Source organism: Erpetoichthys calabaricus, chromosome 13, assembly GCF_900747795.2.
Source record: "Erpetoichthys calabaricus chromosome 13, fErpCal1.3, whole genome shotgun sequence".
NCBI lineage: Eukaryota > Metazoa > Chordata > Cladistia > Polypteriformes > Polypteridae > Erpetoichthys > Erpetoichthys calabaricus.
In genome coordinates this window covers 30,665,373-30,680,080 of record NC_041406.2, presented here as the reverse complement: position 1 = coordinate 30,680,080, position 14,708 = coordinate 30,665,373, and the positions used below count along the sequence as shown (strand labels likewise).

Here is a 14,708-nt window from a genome sequence, read left to right as displayed (position 1 = left end):
TCATGCATGGGGAAAAAATACCGTTGAATATTGTGAAACTGGTATAATTTTGAAAAATACCGTGTTATAGAATTTTGGTCATACCGCCCAGCACTACTATATATACATATATAAATGTATAAACATTCAAACCAATTAACCCTTTGTTTTAAAATGAATGCTGAGAATACAAATAAAAAAACAAACCAATCAAGATTTTTTATATTTTCTAATAAATGTACATGCAATGTATAGCTTTTTGTATAGATAATATATAATATATAGATAATGTAATGTATAGATTTTTTTCCATAAATACCAATCACAGTAACTTTCTAAATATCAAAATGGAAGAAATGTTTTAGCAAGGCCTGCCATTTCCAGTTATACTCCTCAGACCTGGTTTTCAAATGGTGGTCTTTCCCACAAAGTAAATAACAAGGATGGAGATTCCGAGGAGCACAAGGTTAACCCTGGCAGTTGTGGAGCCATTAAAGTTGCAGAAGTCTGTAGAGCAGCACTGCATGGATGTGCTGGCCACTCCGATGTTGATGTTGCCGAGGACTGATCCGGCAGTGCAGGTCGCCCCGTTCAAACATCCTTTATTGATGGTGGTGCTGCCACCTGAAAAAGAAATCATTCAGTTTTATGTTAAAAGGAAAAATAAAAACAAAATGGACAGATTAGGCATTGATTACTATAAACACAAATCTTTATCTTGATAGCCCAGTATCTCAAGCTTTCTTTGGGCTTGTGATCATGAAGATGTTTCCTCTGTGTGTAGCCTAGGAACTGCTAAATGGAGCCGTACACTTGCAGAACGTGTGCTTCACAGTAGTCATTGGTGGTCACCTGCCTTCACCATATGGTATCAAGACTGAAAGGTATGGGGGCTTCACCCCCAGCTTGGCTTTTACTTTCATGCCAGAGCTGACTTGTTTGCGGTGCAGGTTTTTCTATGTCTCCAGTAGCTCAGAAGTGCAGTGATGACCTCCACTAGTAGAGGGCAGTGCCAACAGCAGCCCAACTTGTATATTCAAATTAGTGGAGACCTGACTGGGTGGGTGGTGTTAATATGGTGTGATCTTCAGGGGGTGCCATGGAGCCTCAAACCTGAGACATGAGCATGCCAAGCTAACCTGGGTGCATTTGGTTTTTTTTTTCTATTCACAATACCTTTCTCTCGAATAAGTAAAAACTCCTTCCACTCCTCTGCCCCCAGACTCTGACTCAGGCCTTGAAGTGAGATGGCTTCCTTTTATGACAGACCCAGGAGTATTTCCAGAGCCCCAGCCTTGCAAAACACAACCACTTCTGGGTCATATGGGTGCCTCCCAAACCAGAGAGGTGTATTTCCAACAGCACCCCCTGGTAGCACCCAAGAACTCTGACAATTATTAATCACAAACTTTTGTGTTTTTTGGTTTCTCTGAGCTCTTTATCTTTTTGGTTTTTGACAATGAGTAAGGTGTCACAGCCAAAGAGTTTATTTTAGATTTGTCCACTGGACTACGTGTGACAAACTCCAGCTCTGACGTCAGGCCCTTTGTATTTGTACTGCATTGACTTCCTCCATGAGCCTTGTCCTGTATATGTGGGTGCGCCTGACTTTGTTTTTTTTTCTTGAAAAAGGGACAAAGCAGTAGTAGTAGTTATGTACATTGGATTACTTATTTAGCTGGAGCTTTCAATCAACACCTCTTTAAAGATTTCAGTCAGGCAGTGTAATTGTGCAGTTGCTGCACTACAAGCTTAAGTGGTTTACTCAGGATGACAGAGTTGGTTCCTGGTGACAGCTAAGATGGCGGCCTTGTGCTTTCCAGTCCAGTTGTTTAGCCATTAGGCTACACTGCTTTGCTTCTTTGGTCCAGGTTCCTGCATGGTGCCTTTTGGGTTGTCGGTACATGTGCTTGAGTCTGGTTCTTTACTACATATTCCTTACTGTATTATTATTAATAGTCTACTTATCTAAATGGTTTTTCAAAATAAAAGTGGGACATCTTTAGTAATTGTATTAAATATCAGAAACAATAGATGCATGAGGCCATTTTATACCAATTAGAATACCTTTTATATGTATACTAGCAGGAGTACCCGGCGTTGCCCGGGAATCTACAGTATAACCAGTGAATTTCCCAAATGAAAGAAACAGAACATAGAAATAGAACAAACAGTTTTCTGATTGACAATTTATTGTAATAGGTAATATAAGTGGTCATTCCAGAGCCTTTGGATACAGTATATTTTTTGTTTTACCTTGTGGTGCGAAAATGAACAAATTATGAGGATTGCCCACTCTATAGAATATGGTACGTAGAGTTGTTCCAGTGAAAAGCATGGATTTTCCAAATTGATGCCTTTAAGTTGCAGTGATTATCCTTGAGCCTTATTAATTGACATAACAAAAGCCAAACGAACAGGAAATTGTAGCCGTTTGAAATCAAAGGGTAAATCATTCGGAATCAGTGGAATTTTTGGTATGAAAACATCTTCATGTCTTGCGCATCGTTTCAGACGCCCTTGAAATAGACTTTTTTCTGGCATCGGAAGTGGACTTTCTAATTCTAAGTCTGTTTTTCGGTGGCATGGTATATTAGCGAAAAGGAGGACAATTTTAATGTGTGACATGGTATTACGTATGGAATAAGCACCACAGTGAGATGAATTTACGTTATTTACAGTACGTCGGAAAGCAAACAGATAGCACCAGTCAGTCAGAAAGACCAAGACTGAAATCGTACTGTGAGTCGGAAAGCGAGCAAATAGCACCACAAATACGCAAAGTCAGTCAGGCGCACTGGGTCGTTCACGTTTTACATCTATACAGCAGTTCCCCTTCACCCGATGAAAGCAGTCGGCCTACACATACTTGGACACTTCCGCCATTTCGTGGCAATTTAAAGAAACATTGGTAAACAGCAACAGACAGGGACCAAACATGCCGCTAGATGGCGCCGCCGTTAACGTCTGTTGCAACGTGCGGCTATCTTGTCGATGATAAGTATGGGGACATGTGCCGAACGTTGTGTCGGTGAAAAGGTGCCCTGCGCTTCACCACGAACATTTTTCGCATCCAAACATACCCCATGACCTCCTCCTGGTCACAAAGGAGCCCCATCCCCAGTTTGGTGGCAATTGGACGCCCGGTGCAGATTTGTATGGCGGACAAACAAACATACACACATACTGTGCATACATCGGCTCTGCTTTATATATTAAAGATATGGCCTGAAATAAATTTTTATCTATGTTTAATGTTATGTGCTATATATCTCACGCGTGATCAGGTCTTTCATTTTCGTGTTGTATTTCAATCTTAAGGACAGTGTCCTGTTGCAGCATTGCTACTGTAAATGTGACCATTTGTGATGTACTTATTGCCGTTCTCTCTAAGGGTGAGGGAGTGAGTAGGGGGCTCCTTATCTGAACATTGAAGAGACTTAATAATAAAAGGTAAACACTGAAATATTTCAGGTTTCTGACCTTTCTCTGTTTACCACTACAATATCTACTATAATCTAATGGATTTTTGGTTTGTTGAATTAAGAAAGTTTAGAAGATCGATTGGCCTTTAATGACTTTTGGTTACTGATACTGGCTGAAGCCGCAATCACATTACACTAATTCTAGTCGAGGAAATGTCAGACTTAATGACTGCAGCTGCTGATCTTATCTCCCAAGTATATCACATTATTTGACAGAAATTGCAGAGAATGACAAATTAGCTGACTCTGTGATGACTTTCCAGCACATTCCACATTTCCAAAGTATCACAAGCTTGCTTCTTTTTCTTGTTGTCAATAATGTGCTGCCTGAGGGAGTTTTTGACGTAGAAGTGAGTAACACTGGAGTACCACATGGGATAATGCGTTCTCCTTTTCTATTGTATATATTTGGGCAGTGGATGTGGAGGTGGTGCTGGATTGCTATACTAACACATAGGAGAAAGGGCAATACCGACTCTTTTTCTTAGTAGACTGTGTGTCTTTGATGTGGGTAGTGGCAACCTTTTCATGTTTTATGACTCTGTGATGGCCAGTGTGATTTTCTACACTGTGGTGTGCTGGGCTGGTAACATCACTTCCAGAGAGGCTCATCAAATTAATAAGCCAATTTAGAGAACAGGCTCAGTTATGGGACGCCCTCTGGACCTGCTGGAGGTAGTAATGGAAGAAAGAATTAAGAGCCAATGTGAACAATGATGCTCATCTTCCATGTATGTATTTTAAATGATAAATGTTGGTACATTTCCAAATATTTCTAACTATACTTTACAGGACATACCTAAAAAGCAATGGTGTCAATAATATTAACCACAACTGGAATGTCTGGTGTATTTATACGATTTCAAAGCAGAGGGTTGCTTTGTGTGGCCTGGAGTTTAGTTACATGAAGAGTTCAGTCTTGCTTTGTGACTGTAGCTGTCACTTCTTCCTGTTTTATTTTAATGAACAACTTTTAAAGTTAATGTTTTCCCTACAGTATGTGCCAGAGCCTGTTTGACAAACAGGAGGATCTTTTCTTTCAAGAAACCCAAGTGTTACCAAAGGTTCAAATACCTAAGACCTCACTGTTTTCCCAGTTGTTTTTAATGCAAACAAGTTTAGCTTACATACAAATGGTTGCTTAATATGTAATAACTTACTAAGCAAGGTCACAAGCAGTAACCTGGGGAATGTGAAATGTTTAACAATGAATAATGGAGGCATAAGAGAGAGGTGGTCAACAGAAAATGTATTCCAAAGTTTGAGTGTGGTTAACGGTGTTCAGCCAGGGGGTTAAATGGGCTACTTGATGTAAACAGTTAGAGTTTAGGCAGTCTACCTAATGAAAGGTGAAGTGGTGTCACTATGGCGTTCTTATCTGATTGGTTAACTTTGAACTTTCTAGGCGTATAAAATAGCTTACATTTACATGTAGTTCAGGCACCTGGTGAAGCCGTTTCTTTGGGCAGTTGGAAGGCATCCCCTGCTGTCCGTACCTGGGACACTTCATACGACTCCTCTGGAGATGGATATATGATCATCGAAGACCACACTGAACACTGTAAGACAATTATACTGTCCTACAAGCTACCGCAGTCATTTGTTTATAGGATTAAGTGCAGCATTTAAAAGCAAGTTAAATATGTTCTTTCTTCTGTACTTAACGTTTCTTCTTTTAATGGCTTTGCTGTGCCTACTGGGAAGGATACACTGTCACAAGTATGGCTACAATTCTCAAAGAAAACATTCCCAGCGATCAAGTGTCCCCTGCTGGATACAATATGGTATTCAAAATATCATGTGCGCCCATTGTTTTACGTGTAATATAATAAAAAAAATACTTCACTAACCTGCAGAAGCAACACTTGTATAGCACATTCCTGAAGAGCAACTCGCAAATCCTTTCAGTATACAATCAAAATTTGAAGCAGCGTTTGAACACTGAAAACATTGCAGTGCTTCTGGAAAAAGCAGAAAGCGAAGAGTTAAAGACAAAGTTAGACTTCTCAATTTATCACCATTACGGGATTATGAAGAGCCAAGCACAAGCCTGTCGCCAGGCATATTCAATACATGCACCTCTCCATGTAGGGAAACATCAGTTTATTAATCATATCTTTAGGACGAGGGAAGAAATGGGAGGAAACCCACAGAGACACCAGGAGGACATGCAAACTCCACAGAGACTGGAAATGAAAACTCAGCAATTAGTGGAGCAGTCAGTAAGCAGCAGAGTTTACCCTGGGGAGATTGTGAGGGTCTTATTTAGAGAAACTATTATAAAATACAGTGTAATTACATAAACTTGAAAATGATACCTCATTATTATAAAAATATTCTGTGTATTTATGTATTCAGGCTTTATTATCCCTTGTATACATACCTTGGTGTCGCTAGTGACCTGTGAAGTCACAGGATCATATTATATCGTGGATGTAGTTTTTCCGGGTACGCTTCATTCATTTTATTCATAACAATTTTCTCCCAAAGTAGTTTAAACGTATTTTATTATGACCATTTATTCACTTAAAGTGTATAAGGTTGCCAGCGACCAGGATTGCAGTAAAGTGTCAGTATTATTATATGCATGTTTTATAACCATGGCCCAGCTCGGTAAGCATTCTCAGTTCTGGCTTAAACAGGAGCCCACCTGCCTTACATCAGTGAGTGAGAGTTGGGAGACAGCAGGGAACACTTAAGTAAAGGATGGAAGGAGGAAGAGTTGGTTACTTGTGTATTTGCAACTGGTATTGGAAGGGTGTTTTGGAAAAAGTGCTTTTGGATAAATAAATATTGTTACCTTAAAAGTGTGCTGGGCATAACTGCATATTGGGTTTGGGGTGCCCCCTACTACTTACTAAATATATATATATATATGTGCAATGTTCAGCATGTTGCCGCACCCACCACACTACGGAACAGCTTGGGATCCTAGTTGGCAACTCCCAAGGCAGACTAACGGTCCAGTTTCACCCACTGGAAATGACCATCTATCTCCCGCTACCAGGTGTTAGGTGGGGTCCCCTTGTCCTGGTCCGGCCATTTGGGTCCTCGACAATGAGGATCCTGCAAGCTGGATCATCTTTGGGAAACGCGCCACATGGCCACAGTGCCATAACTAACACTCCCTCACAATGCGGGTAAAGTGTTTCATTCGGGAATCCATGAGCAACCGCTCATTCAACACCAAGTCAAACCTGTGGTACCCAAGGACTCTGAAGAGACACAGTACCAAAGGAGTGCAGTCTTCATCTCAGGCCACTGGTTAGGGTCCATGTCTCACAACCATATAGCAAAACAGGAAGCACCAGGACTCTAAAGACTTAGATCTTTGTCCTTTTGCACAGATGTCAGGAGTGCCACACTCCCCATACCAGCAACCTCATGACCCCCCATGCTGTCCCAATCCGTCTACTGACTTCATAGAAAGAGTCACCAGAGACATGAATGTCACTGCCGAGGTAAGTAAACCTCTCACTCACGTCAATGAGCATTATTTGTGGTTAACATATGATAATATACTGGCTATTTTAGTTCACATCCTGAACTTTTTCATCCATAGTATGCAATATCTGCTGAATTATCTAATCTTTTTTCTGAAACACGTATGCACAAACTTCACTTGGATATTTGTTTCATTGAATGCACTAACAATAGGAAGGGCGTGTAAATTTTATACACAAAGTATATTAACCTTGAAGAGGACTAAAGTACAGCCAAAGACTGCAGTGTGTTAGCTTTTGATTCTTTTCTAGCAATGTGATTCTTTGTCATGTGCCGTCTTCTTTATTTGTTTCTTTTCATTTGCTTTTTTCACTGTTTGCCAAATGTCAGACTGAATAATAATATAAAGAAAATAAGCAAATGAATGCGTCAAACAAGAATATATTTGTTTCACCAAGCAGGAAGTTCAACAGTAGTTGAATATTTGAACAGTGATTCTTTTGTAACATGTCTAAGATTAGAGAACAAGGTGTAGATTCTGAACTGATTCAAATGTATCATGTCGCAGGGAGACAGAGGTGTATTGTATCTGTCAGTTTCCTCCAGTGACCAGAAGTCACCAGAAATCCCAGGTGGACTCCTCTCACTAGCCATCGACTTTTGTATTGGGCGTTCCAAACGAGGCATCTAAACACTCTGACATTTTTGATAACTCTGGTTTTTGCACCTTTCAGTCCTTCTGGTCTATCTGTGATTCCTTCTTTATTTTTTCGACACTCTCTCTGCAGACAGACACACTGCTGATGGCTGTGCCCAAGAAGTCATTAAAGGCCTGGATCAATATATACATACAGTAAGATATATATATATATATATATATATACTAGTCCTTTAGCCCGTTACAATAACGGGCGCTAGAACAGTAGTGCATAAACATTAGTAGGAACAGTCTATATTAAATGGCAAGGGACCTTGACCTCATTCTGTTTGTTGGTCGTATTTTACTTTGTCTTTCAGCCTTTCAGCCTTTCTTTTGTTGATGTTTACTTGCTGAGCTGACCGTTCTTCGTGGGCTGCCGCCGTGTATTGTGTGTCTTTAATTTTCTGTGACAGTAATGCTGTCTTGTACGTCCGCTGGCTTGTACGTCCGTAATATACCTTTAATTTTCTCTGGCAGTAATACAGGCGTGCGAGTCGGTAATATGCCTTTAATTTTCTCTGAGAGTAATACTGGCTTGTATGTGGCTGTAATATGCGTCACTGTATTGTGTACCTTTAATTTCCTCTCGCAGTAATACTGGTTTGTATTTCCGTAAAACGCCTGTAATTTTCTCCGACAGTAATATCGCGCATCACGCCGTGCCCCACGCATGCGCACTTCACCAGAAGACACACACACATGGACACCTGGACACACACAGGGATTTTATTAAAGAGGATATATATATATATATATATATATATATATATATATATATATATACTGGGTCACTAAAGACACAGAGTATGTACATATTCAGTTGTTTGCTGTCAGTTGCACCGCCAAGCAAGGGAATGAATGCTCTAGGAACAGCTGTTTGTATGCTTCACTAATCACACTGATTACAGTTGATCACAGGTGGTACCCAGGAACCATGGTCTGCAATGGAAATGGAGGGGGTGATCCTTTATTAATCTCAATATTTCTTGTTTTTTATTTTGTAAAATTCTTCTGAACTGTAGCTGTCGTATCGTTCACTTGGATGTTACAGATTGCATTGAGTAAGTAAAGCTGGAAAAAATATTGGTTTGTGTGTTTTCATTTAAGGGTGTAAAGCAAAAAAAAAAAAGGAAATATTTTGAAGGGGTTCATTCTTTTCTATACCCACTGTAATAGTGTTTCCCGAAAGTCCTATGTATACAAGGGTTAAAATACCAGCGGTAGGTGTGCTTTTGAAATTATTTCAGCAAGTGACTGAAGATGTTTTATTACTGTAGATCACCATGTCTTGTATAATATTACTTTACAGTGCATAAAAATGATATACATATATAAATGATATGAGTATACAGCCTACAGTAACAATATTTATCAGCATTAAAACAATTTTACATTGGACAGTAACTAAAGTAGTACAGAAATGGCTTCAGAATAAAAGTTTTGTATTATTTTACTATAGATTACATTAATACATTAGAACAGGGCTGGGCAAAGTCAGTCCTGGAGGGCCGCAGTGGCTGCAGGTTTTTGTTATAACCCAGTTATAAGCCAATCCTTGCCAATAATTTAATTTCATGGCTTGTTAGTGCTTTAACTTTGCCATGTCAGGTCAGGTCTCATATCCAACATTTTTTTTTCTTTCTAAGGATATCATCCAAATGATTTGAAGTCTAAAACGGATGAGTAATTCTCAGTCCTTCACTTCTTTCTCTTCATTTTTCTTCCAAGTATTTAGTTAAACCAAGTAGTACATGATAAATACATACAGGCGTAAATGCAAACAAGCTAAATGAAGAAATGCTGGTTTCTTTTGTCTAAGTGCTAATAAGGAGCAATTCAAAACTGAGAATACAGCTGTTTAAGCCTAAAATAAGCAATAAGGGTTCAAAATCTTAATGAGCGAGACCACTAAAGTGAAGCAGAAGTGTTACTTGAGCAATAAGGGCTTCTTATTAAGCAAATGGGTTGGAACAAAAACCTGCAGCCACTATGGCCCTCCAGGAATGACTTTGCCCACCCTTGCATTAGAACAACTGTGATAACAACAGGCCATTCAGCCTAACAAGCTTGTCCATCCTACTCGCCTCAATTGTCTAAGCTAATAACGATTTAAAGGTCCCATAAAGTTCTACTCTCTACCAGACTACTTGGTCATTTATTCCTTTGTTTGCTTAAACTAAAAAGGTTCAACTCCTTCCTCATACCTCTCAGTCCCACAATCAGCTGTGTTGTTCTTCTTTGGACTTTTTCTAGTGCTGCTTTGGAGACCAGAAAATGAGCACAGTACTCCAGGAGAGGCCTCACCAGGGTGTTGTATCTCTTGAGCAAAACCTACCTTACTTGTACGCCACACAACATGATATACTCTATGATTTGCTATTCTTTTTTTTTCTTTAAACTACACATATAATCGGGGTAGGAACTATTACCTAAACCCAAGTAGGCACGGACATATCAGAGCCGAGCACTCGCAGAGTTAGGTTAGGGTTTAAAGATATTATTGCCCCAAGGACAAGGCAGTGGCACACTAACTCTGTAGATAAAAACTTATCTAAGGCATATATGCCCACTCATTTCTAGCTCTAAACCTATAATCATGTAATATGACACCCTTAAGATGACTGCAAAGTGTTGTTACAAAAACACATCAAAATAAATATTTAAGCCTGATATTATAGCTCTGTATTGAATTTGCCGCACAGAATTACATTAAGAGTGCAAAACCAAAACAGATGCCTACAAATTTTTATAAATATCTAAACAAAGTTTTTAAAAACAACAAAGTGCAATCTAAAATAGAGCATCTAAAAACCTACATCCATTTAAATAAAGGAACTTTAAATAAGAAACATAAATAAAGTGCATACAGTATAAGGGTTATCAATGTGACACCTAGGATTTATCTATTAATCTCAGGGCCCAAAATCAACTATAAAGATTACGGTTAGGATATTAAATTTAGGATTAGGGATAGGAAAAGTAAATACAATCACCCAGTGATATTAAGTTTAGGGTTTGGGGAGGGACAGGACCATCTGAAATAAAGCCTGAATCTTATTAAACCAGAAATGGAATAAGCGCTGGGCATACTCTCAAGTTAACATACTAGAATTCTGTTTGTCTCTATATAATCTCAAATACATATCCCCTAAAATATTAATTACTTTTTATAAATGATCATAAACACAAATATTTAGCTCATGCACAAACCATGCCTTTGAATGTCCAATGGTTTCTGCCTGTGAGACATGTGGAATATGAAGGGTGGCATTTGGAAAACATCTCTTTAATGTTATACTCATTGGGGTCAAATTAAATTTAGCCCTCTGTACATTAAAAGCACCAATCAGTCCCACCATAACAATAAGCTTATAAATGTGGAACTGAATTTGAAAATTATCCAACAGGCAGTCAAATTTAAAATTGAAAAATCTTGGACCACCTCAATCTGCCAACCTCCATACACACACAAATCCAACAGGCTGAGATTTACATCACCCGAGACGAGACAAGGCTGTTCAAACACAGGATGCCGATCTATAATTTTTTGAGTTAAGGGTGATAAGATGATGAATGGCGATGTAACTCAAACTCCTTCAGTAGTTCGTGCCTGTTCTGATACATCCCATAAAAAGAGATATACTGTAACTCAAAATTCTATTAGCCTTCTTTATCGCTTTTCTGTATTGTCTTAATATAGACATTGACTCCCAGAGCCCTTGTCATTTGGTGCTCTTTCAATTTTCAGATCCCCATTGTGTATTCAAATCTAACATTTCTAGTTCCCATGTGAAATACTTTATATTTACTTATATTCATTTCAATTGCCACAAATCTGCTAAGCCTCTATTCTGTGCAAGTCCCACTGTAACAATTATCTTGCCTTCCACTTAGTTTTGTATCATTTGCAAACTTAACCAGCTTATTGATTATATTCCTCTCCAGATTGTTTATGTATATTAATAAGAGCAACAGCCCTAGCACAACCCCTGAGGGGCACCGCTTTTAATATCAGCTAATTGTGAAATAATTCCCCTCACCATAATCCTCTGCTTCCTGTGTTTGAGCCAATTTTGTACCCACCTACAGACTCTGTACTGAACAATCTTTCCCTTAATAATTCCTTCCATTAATTTACCTATGGTACATGTTAAGCACACTGCCCTACTGTTACATGGATCTGCCTTTTATTATAACAGGGCAATATTTGCCATTTTCCAGTCTTTAGAAATTTACCCAGTGTGCAGATATTTTCAAGAATTCTGTTCCAAGGTTTTGTATGTTTATATATGCACTCACTAACCTCCTTAAGCACATACTGTAAGCACTTGAGGATAAATATTATTTGGTCCTGCTGATTTGTTCGACTTCAGCTTATTTATTTAGAAAAGTACTTCTCACTCTACAATTTCCAAATTAAATATATTGAAGAAAAAAATAAGAGTTGCAGTTGAGGCAAATAAAACAAGAAGCTTCTGTAATCAAATGCAATTACTGTATACCACCTACATTAACGGTCATCCCTTATGAATACCTTATAAGTTACTTTCTCTCACAGTGAAAAACCACAAATATTTACTTTGCCATTCGGGCTATTTTATAATATAAAACTTTGTGTTTTTAAGTATCTGAGCTGTGGCTAACATAGCATGTTTAAAAATGCGTTTTTTTTAAATGAATGTACAATATATTTTCTGACTATGCTTTCTATGTTGTGTAGCTTCTAATTTTTCCATAATAAGCCAAAAAATAAAAACATACCTGAGCAGGAGGTAAAGCCCATAAGGGAGAGTAAAATCAGGGCGGCTTTCATTTCGGCTTTGTTTCCTGCAGTGTGTGCCACAATGTGACTGGTCTCGATCTCAAGTCAGGATTTAATGTGCCACAAGATCACATTATGTGACGTCTGCTTCTCTCGTATCAAGTTACCTGATAGAGAAAGGATAGAAAGGAGAGGTGCTATATGATTGATAGATACTGTTGATAAAAAACAGTCACAATGAGGCATTGTAAATGTGCAATGTCAAATTAAAACAAAATAAATGATTCGTTTCTTAACACAATTCTCCTTCATGTTTTTGTTTTCTTTAAAAAGACCTTAACATTTCAATTGGGGGTTATTGGTTGTAACTCAAGTGTTGTAGGAAACCATAGCCGAAGTTAGTGCCGACAAATACAAGTCTGGAAGCCATTCTAGACGGGAGTGCAGTGTTACTCGTTAGATGTTCACAACTCTATGCCACTTGGACTGGCTGTACTTTTTGCTTTTAGAGTTTGTGAGATTTCTGCTCTTGTCGCTCTGCAAGGCCAGTCTGTACTTGGTTATCAGAAAAGACCAACTTTCCTTGCCATCATACAGACAGCCCTTCCTGTATTTTTTGCTGCTGTTATTTAATGTTTTGTGAGAACTGCTTTTGTTAGAGGACACATTAGGCCTTTGAAGATCTCCACATGTTTCACATGTGTTCCGTTTTGCTCAGTAAACTGTCTATCAATCTTCTGATCAGGGACAGCGCCACCATTAGGGCAAATTCGGCATTCGCCTAAGGCGCAGATCACAAGGGGGGGGGGGGGACTCAACGATACGGGTTGGCTACCTAATAGTCAGTTGGCACACTAATAAGCTTGGCCTAGGGTGCAAAATAACCTGCTTTTGATCCTCAAAGTGAACAGGTGTCACACAAGACCCCTCCAGATCATTGAAGGGGACAGTTGACAGACAGAAAAAAAAAAAACAGAGCTGAAATTACTAATTTTCAATTAATTTGTCAAATCCCCTATGCGAGTGCTCTGGATTGGCCTCATCTGCAACTGACTGCAGAGACTATGCATTACAAGTAAAGCTGAGGCCACATTACGCGACTTCTAGTTGTGGGGTATGTCAGACATGCTGACTGCTGTTGCTGAAGTCATTGCCAGACCATATCAATTTACAGAACTGAAAATCGCTGGGGATGTCACATTTAGCAAATGTGTGATGACTTACTGTACCAGCACAGTTGTACACCAATAGCTTGATGTATGAAAGGTTAAAAGGAATGGCGAGTTCAGCTATAATCTCCGCACTTTACATATTTTTTCCATTCTGTCATTTTATGTAAAACACGAGACATCAGACAGACGAGCGCAATGTTCTGTTGGAGAGGAACAAAACACCCGCGTTCCTTGTTCCTCATCGTTACATTAAATGTACTGTACTTCCAGTTAAGTGCTCATTGGTTGTCAGCTCTCATGCACACCAAGCCCACCCCATGACTAAAGACAAATTTACCACATTTGATTTGGCTGGAGTGAGTCACTGGGTATGCCAGACTGAACGATTGATTTCACAGGATTACACCGCCAACTGCCTCGGTTTGTAATGTTTTCTTGGCATGACCTCTGCTTTGAGCATAGAGAGGGGCTTGTTGTTTTTTGTAAATATTCATATAGATTTTGTGTAATTGCCTAAGTGTACGACTTTTGAGATTGTGTTTGTGAGTGTGGACTTGTTTTCCAAATGGGGAGAATTTCCTCCTGTCAGACATGCTGATGCAACAGCTGTAGCAAAATTACATAATGAAATTGCATCCCTCATTTTGCGATTGTCCTGTGGATTTCATCTTATAAGGGACCCATTTTGTGAATGCCGTTATTCAGGACTTATTCAAAAGTCTGCTAACGATCCTCAATATGCAGATGCCACTGAATGAATTAATGGTTTGATAAAAATAAACTAGCCAAGATGTGTACTGACACTGGCCTCAAATAGCACTTCCACCTATCTTGATGTCAGTATGGGGTACCCCAACAGAACGACTGGACTCTTCTCCTATGAGGTCCTAGTAGGCCATCCAATGTATCGGTCAACTTCAGCACCGTTTACTGTGAAAGAAACAGACATGGATTCTTTCACTGAGTAACGGTGGGGATGGTCTTGTGTTGAAATATGGTGTTTAGTCTGTTGACTAAAAAGCTCAATTTTAGTCTCATCAGGATGTAGAACCTTTTTCCAGCTACCTTCAGTGTCTCCCAGGGTCCTTCTGGCAAACTTTAGCCAAAATGTTGTATGCTTTGGGACTCTTTTCCACTCTCCCATAAAGCTGTAACTGGTGAAGCCC

At 39.1% G+C, this 14,708-nt stretch overlaps 1 protein-coding gene across 2 annotated transcripts; it reads right to left on the bottom strand.

Annotated features, from left to right (window-relative positions):
• Window positions 1–225: 225 nt before the first annotated feature.
• LOC114663880 (lymphocyte antigen 6E-like) lies at window positions 226–12,537 on the bottom strand. Of its 2 annotated transcripts, none has more exons than XM_028817809.2 (3): window positions 12,370–12,537; window positions 5,315–5,422; window positions 226–603 (listed from the first exon to the last, which is right to left on the bottom strand). In XM_028817809.2, the coding sequence occupies exons 1-3, from the start codon at window positions 12,419–12,421 to the stop codon at window positions 386–388; spliced, it is 378 nt and encodes a 125-aa protein (XP_028673642.1). In that variant the 5' UTR covers window positions 12,422–12,537; the 3' UTR covers window positions 226–385. The 2 variants fall into 2 exon arrangements, with proteins under 2 accessions (XP_028673642.1, XP_028673641.1); XM_028817808.2 differs by having other exon boundaries at window positions 227–603; window positions 5,315–5,425.
• Between the last annotated feature and the right edge of the window lie 2,171 nt (window positions 12,538–14,708).

What these genes read in the sequence shown, in the direction of transcription:
- LOC114663880 (XM_028817808.2), bottom strand. Translation starts at nt 12,421, where the DNA reads ATGAAAGCCGCCCTGATTTTACTCTCCCTTATGGGCTTTACCTCCTGC. An exon ending in GGGCTTTACCTCCTGCTCAG is followed by an intron (nt 5,426 to 12,369) that starts GTATGTTTTTAT and finishes TGCTTTTTCCAG; the next exon opens with AAGCACTGCAATGTTTTCAG. An exon ending in TACAAGTGTTGCTTCTGCAG is followed by an intron (nt 604 to 5,314) that starts GTTAGTGAAGTA and finishes TTTCTTTTTCAG; the next exon opens with GTGGCAGCACCACCATCAAT.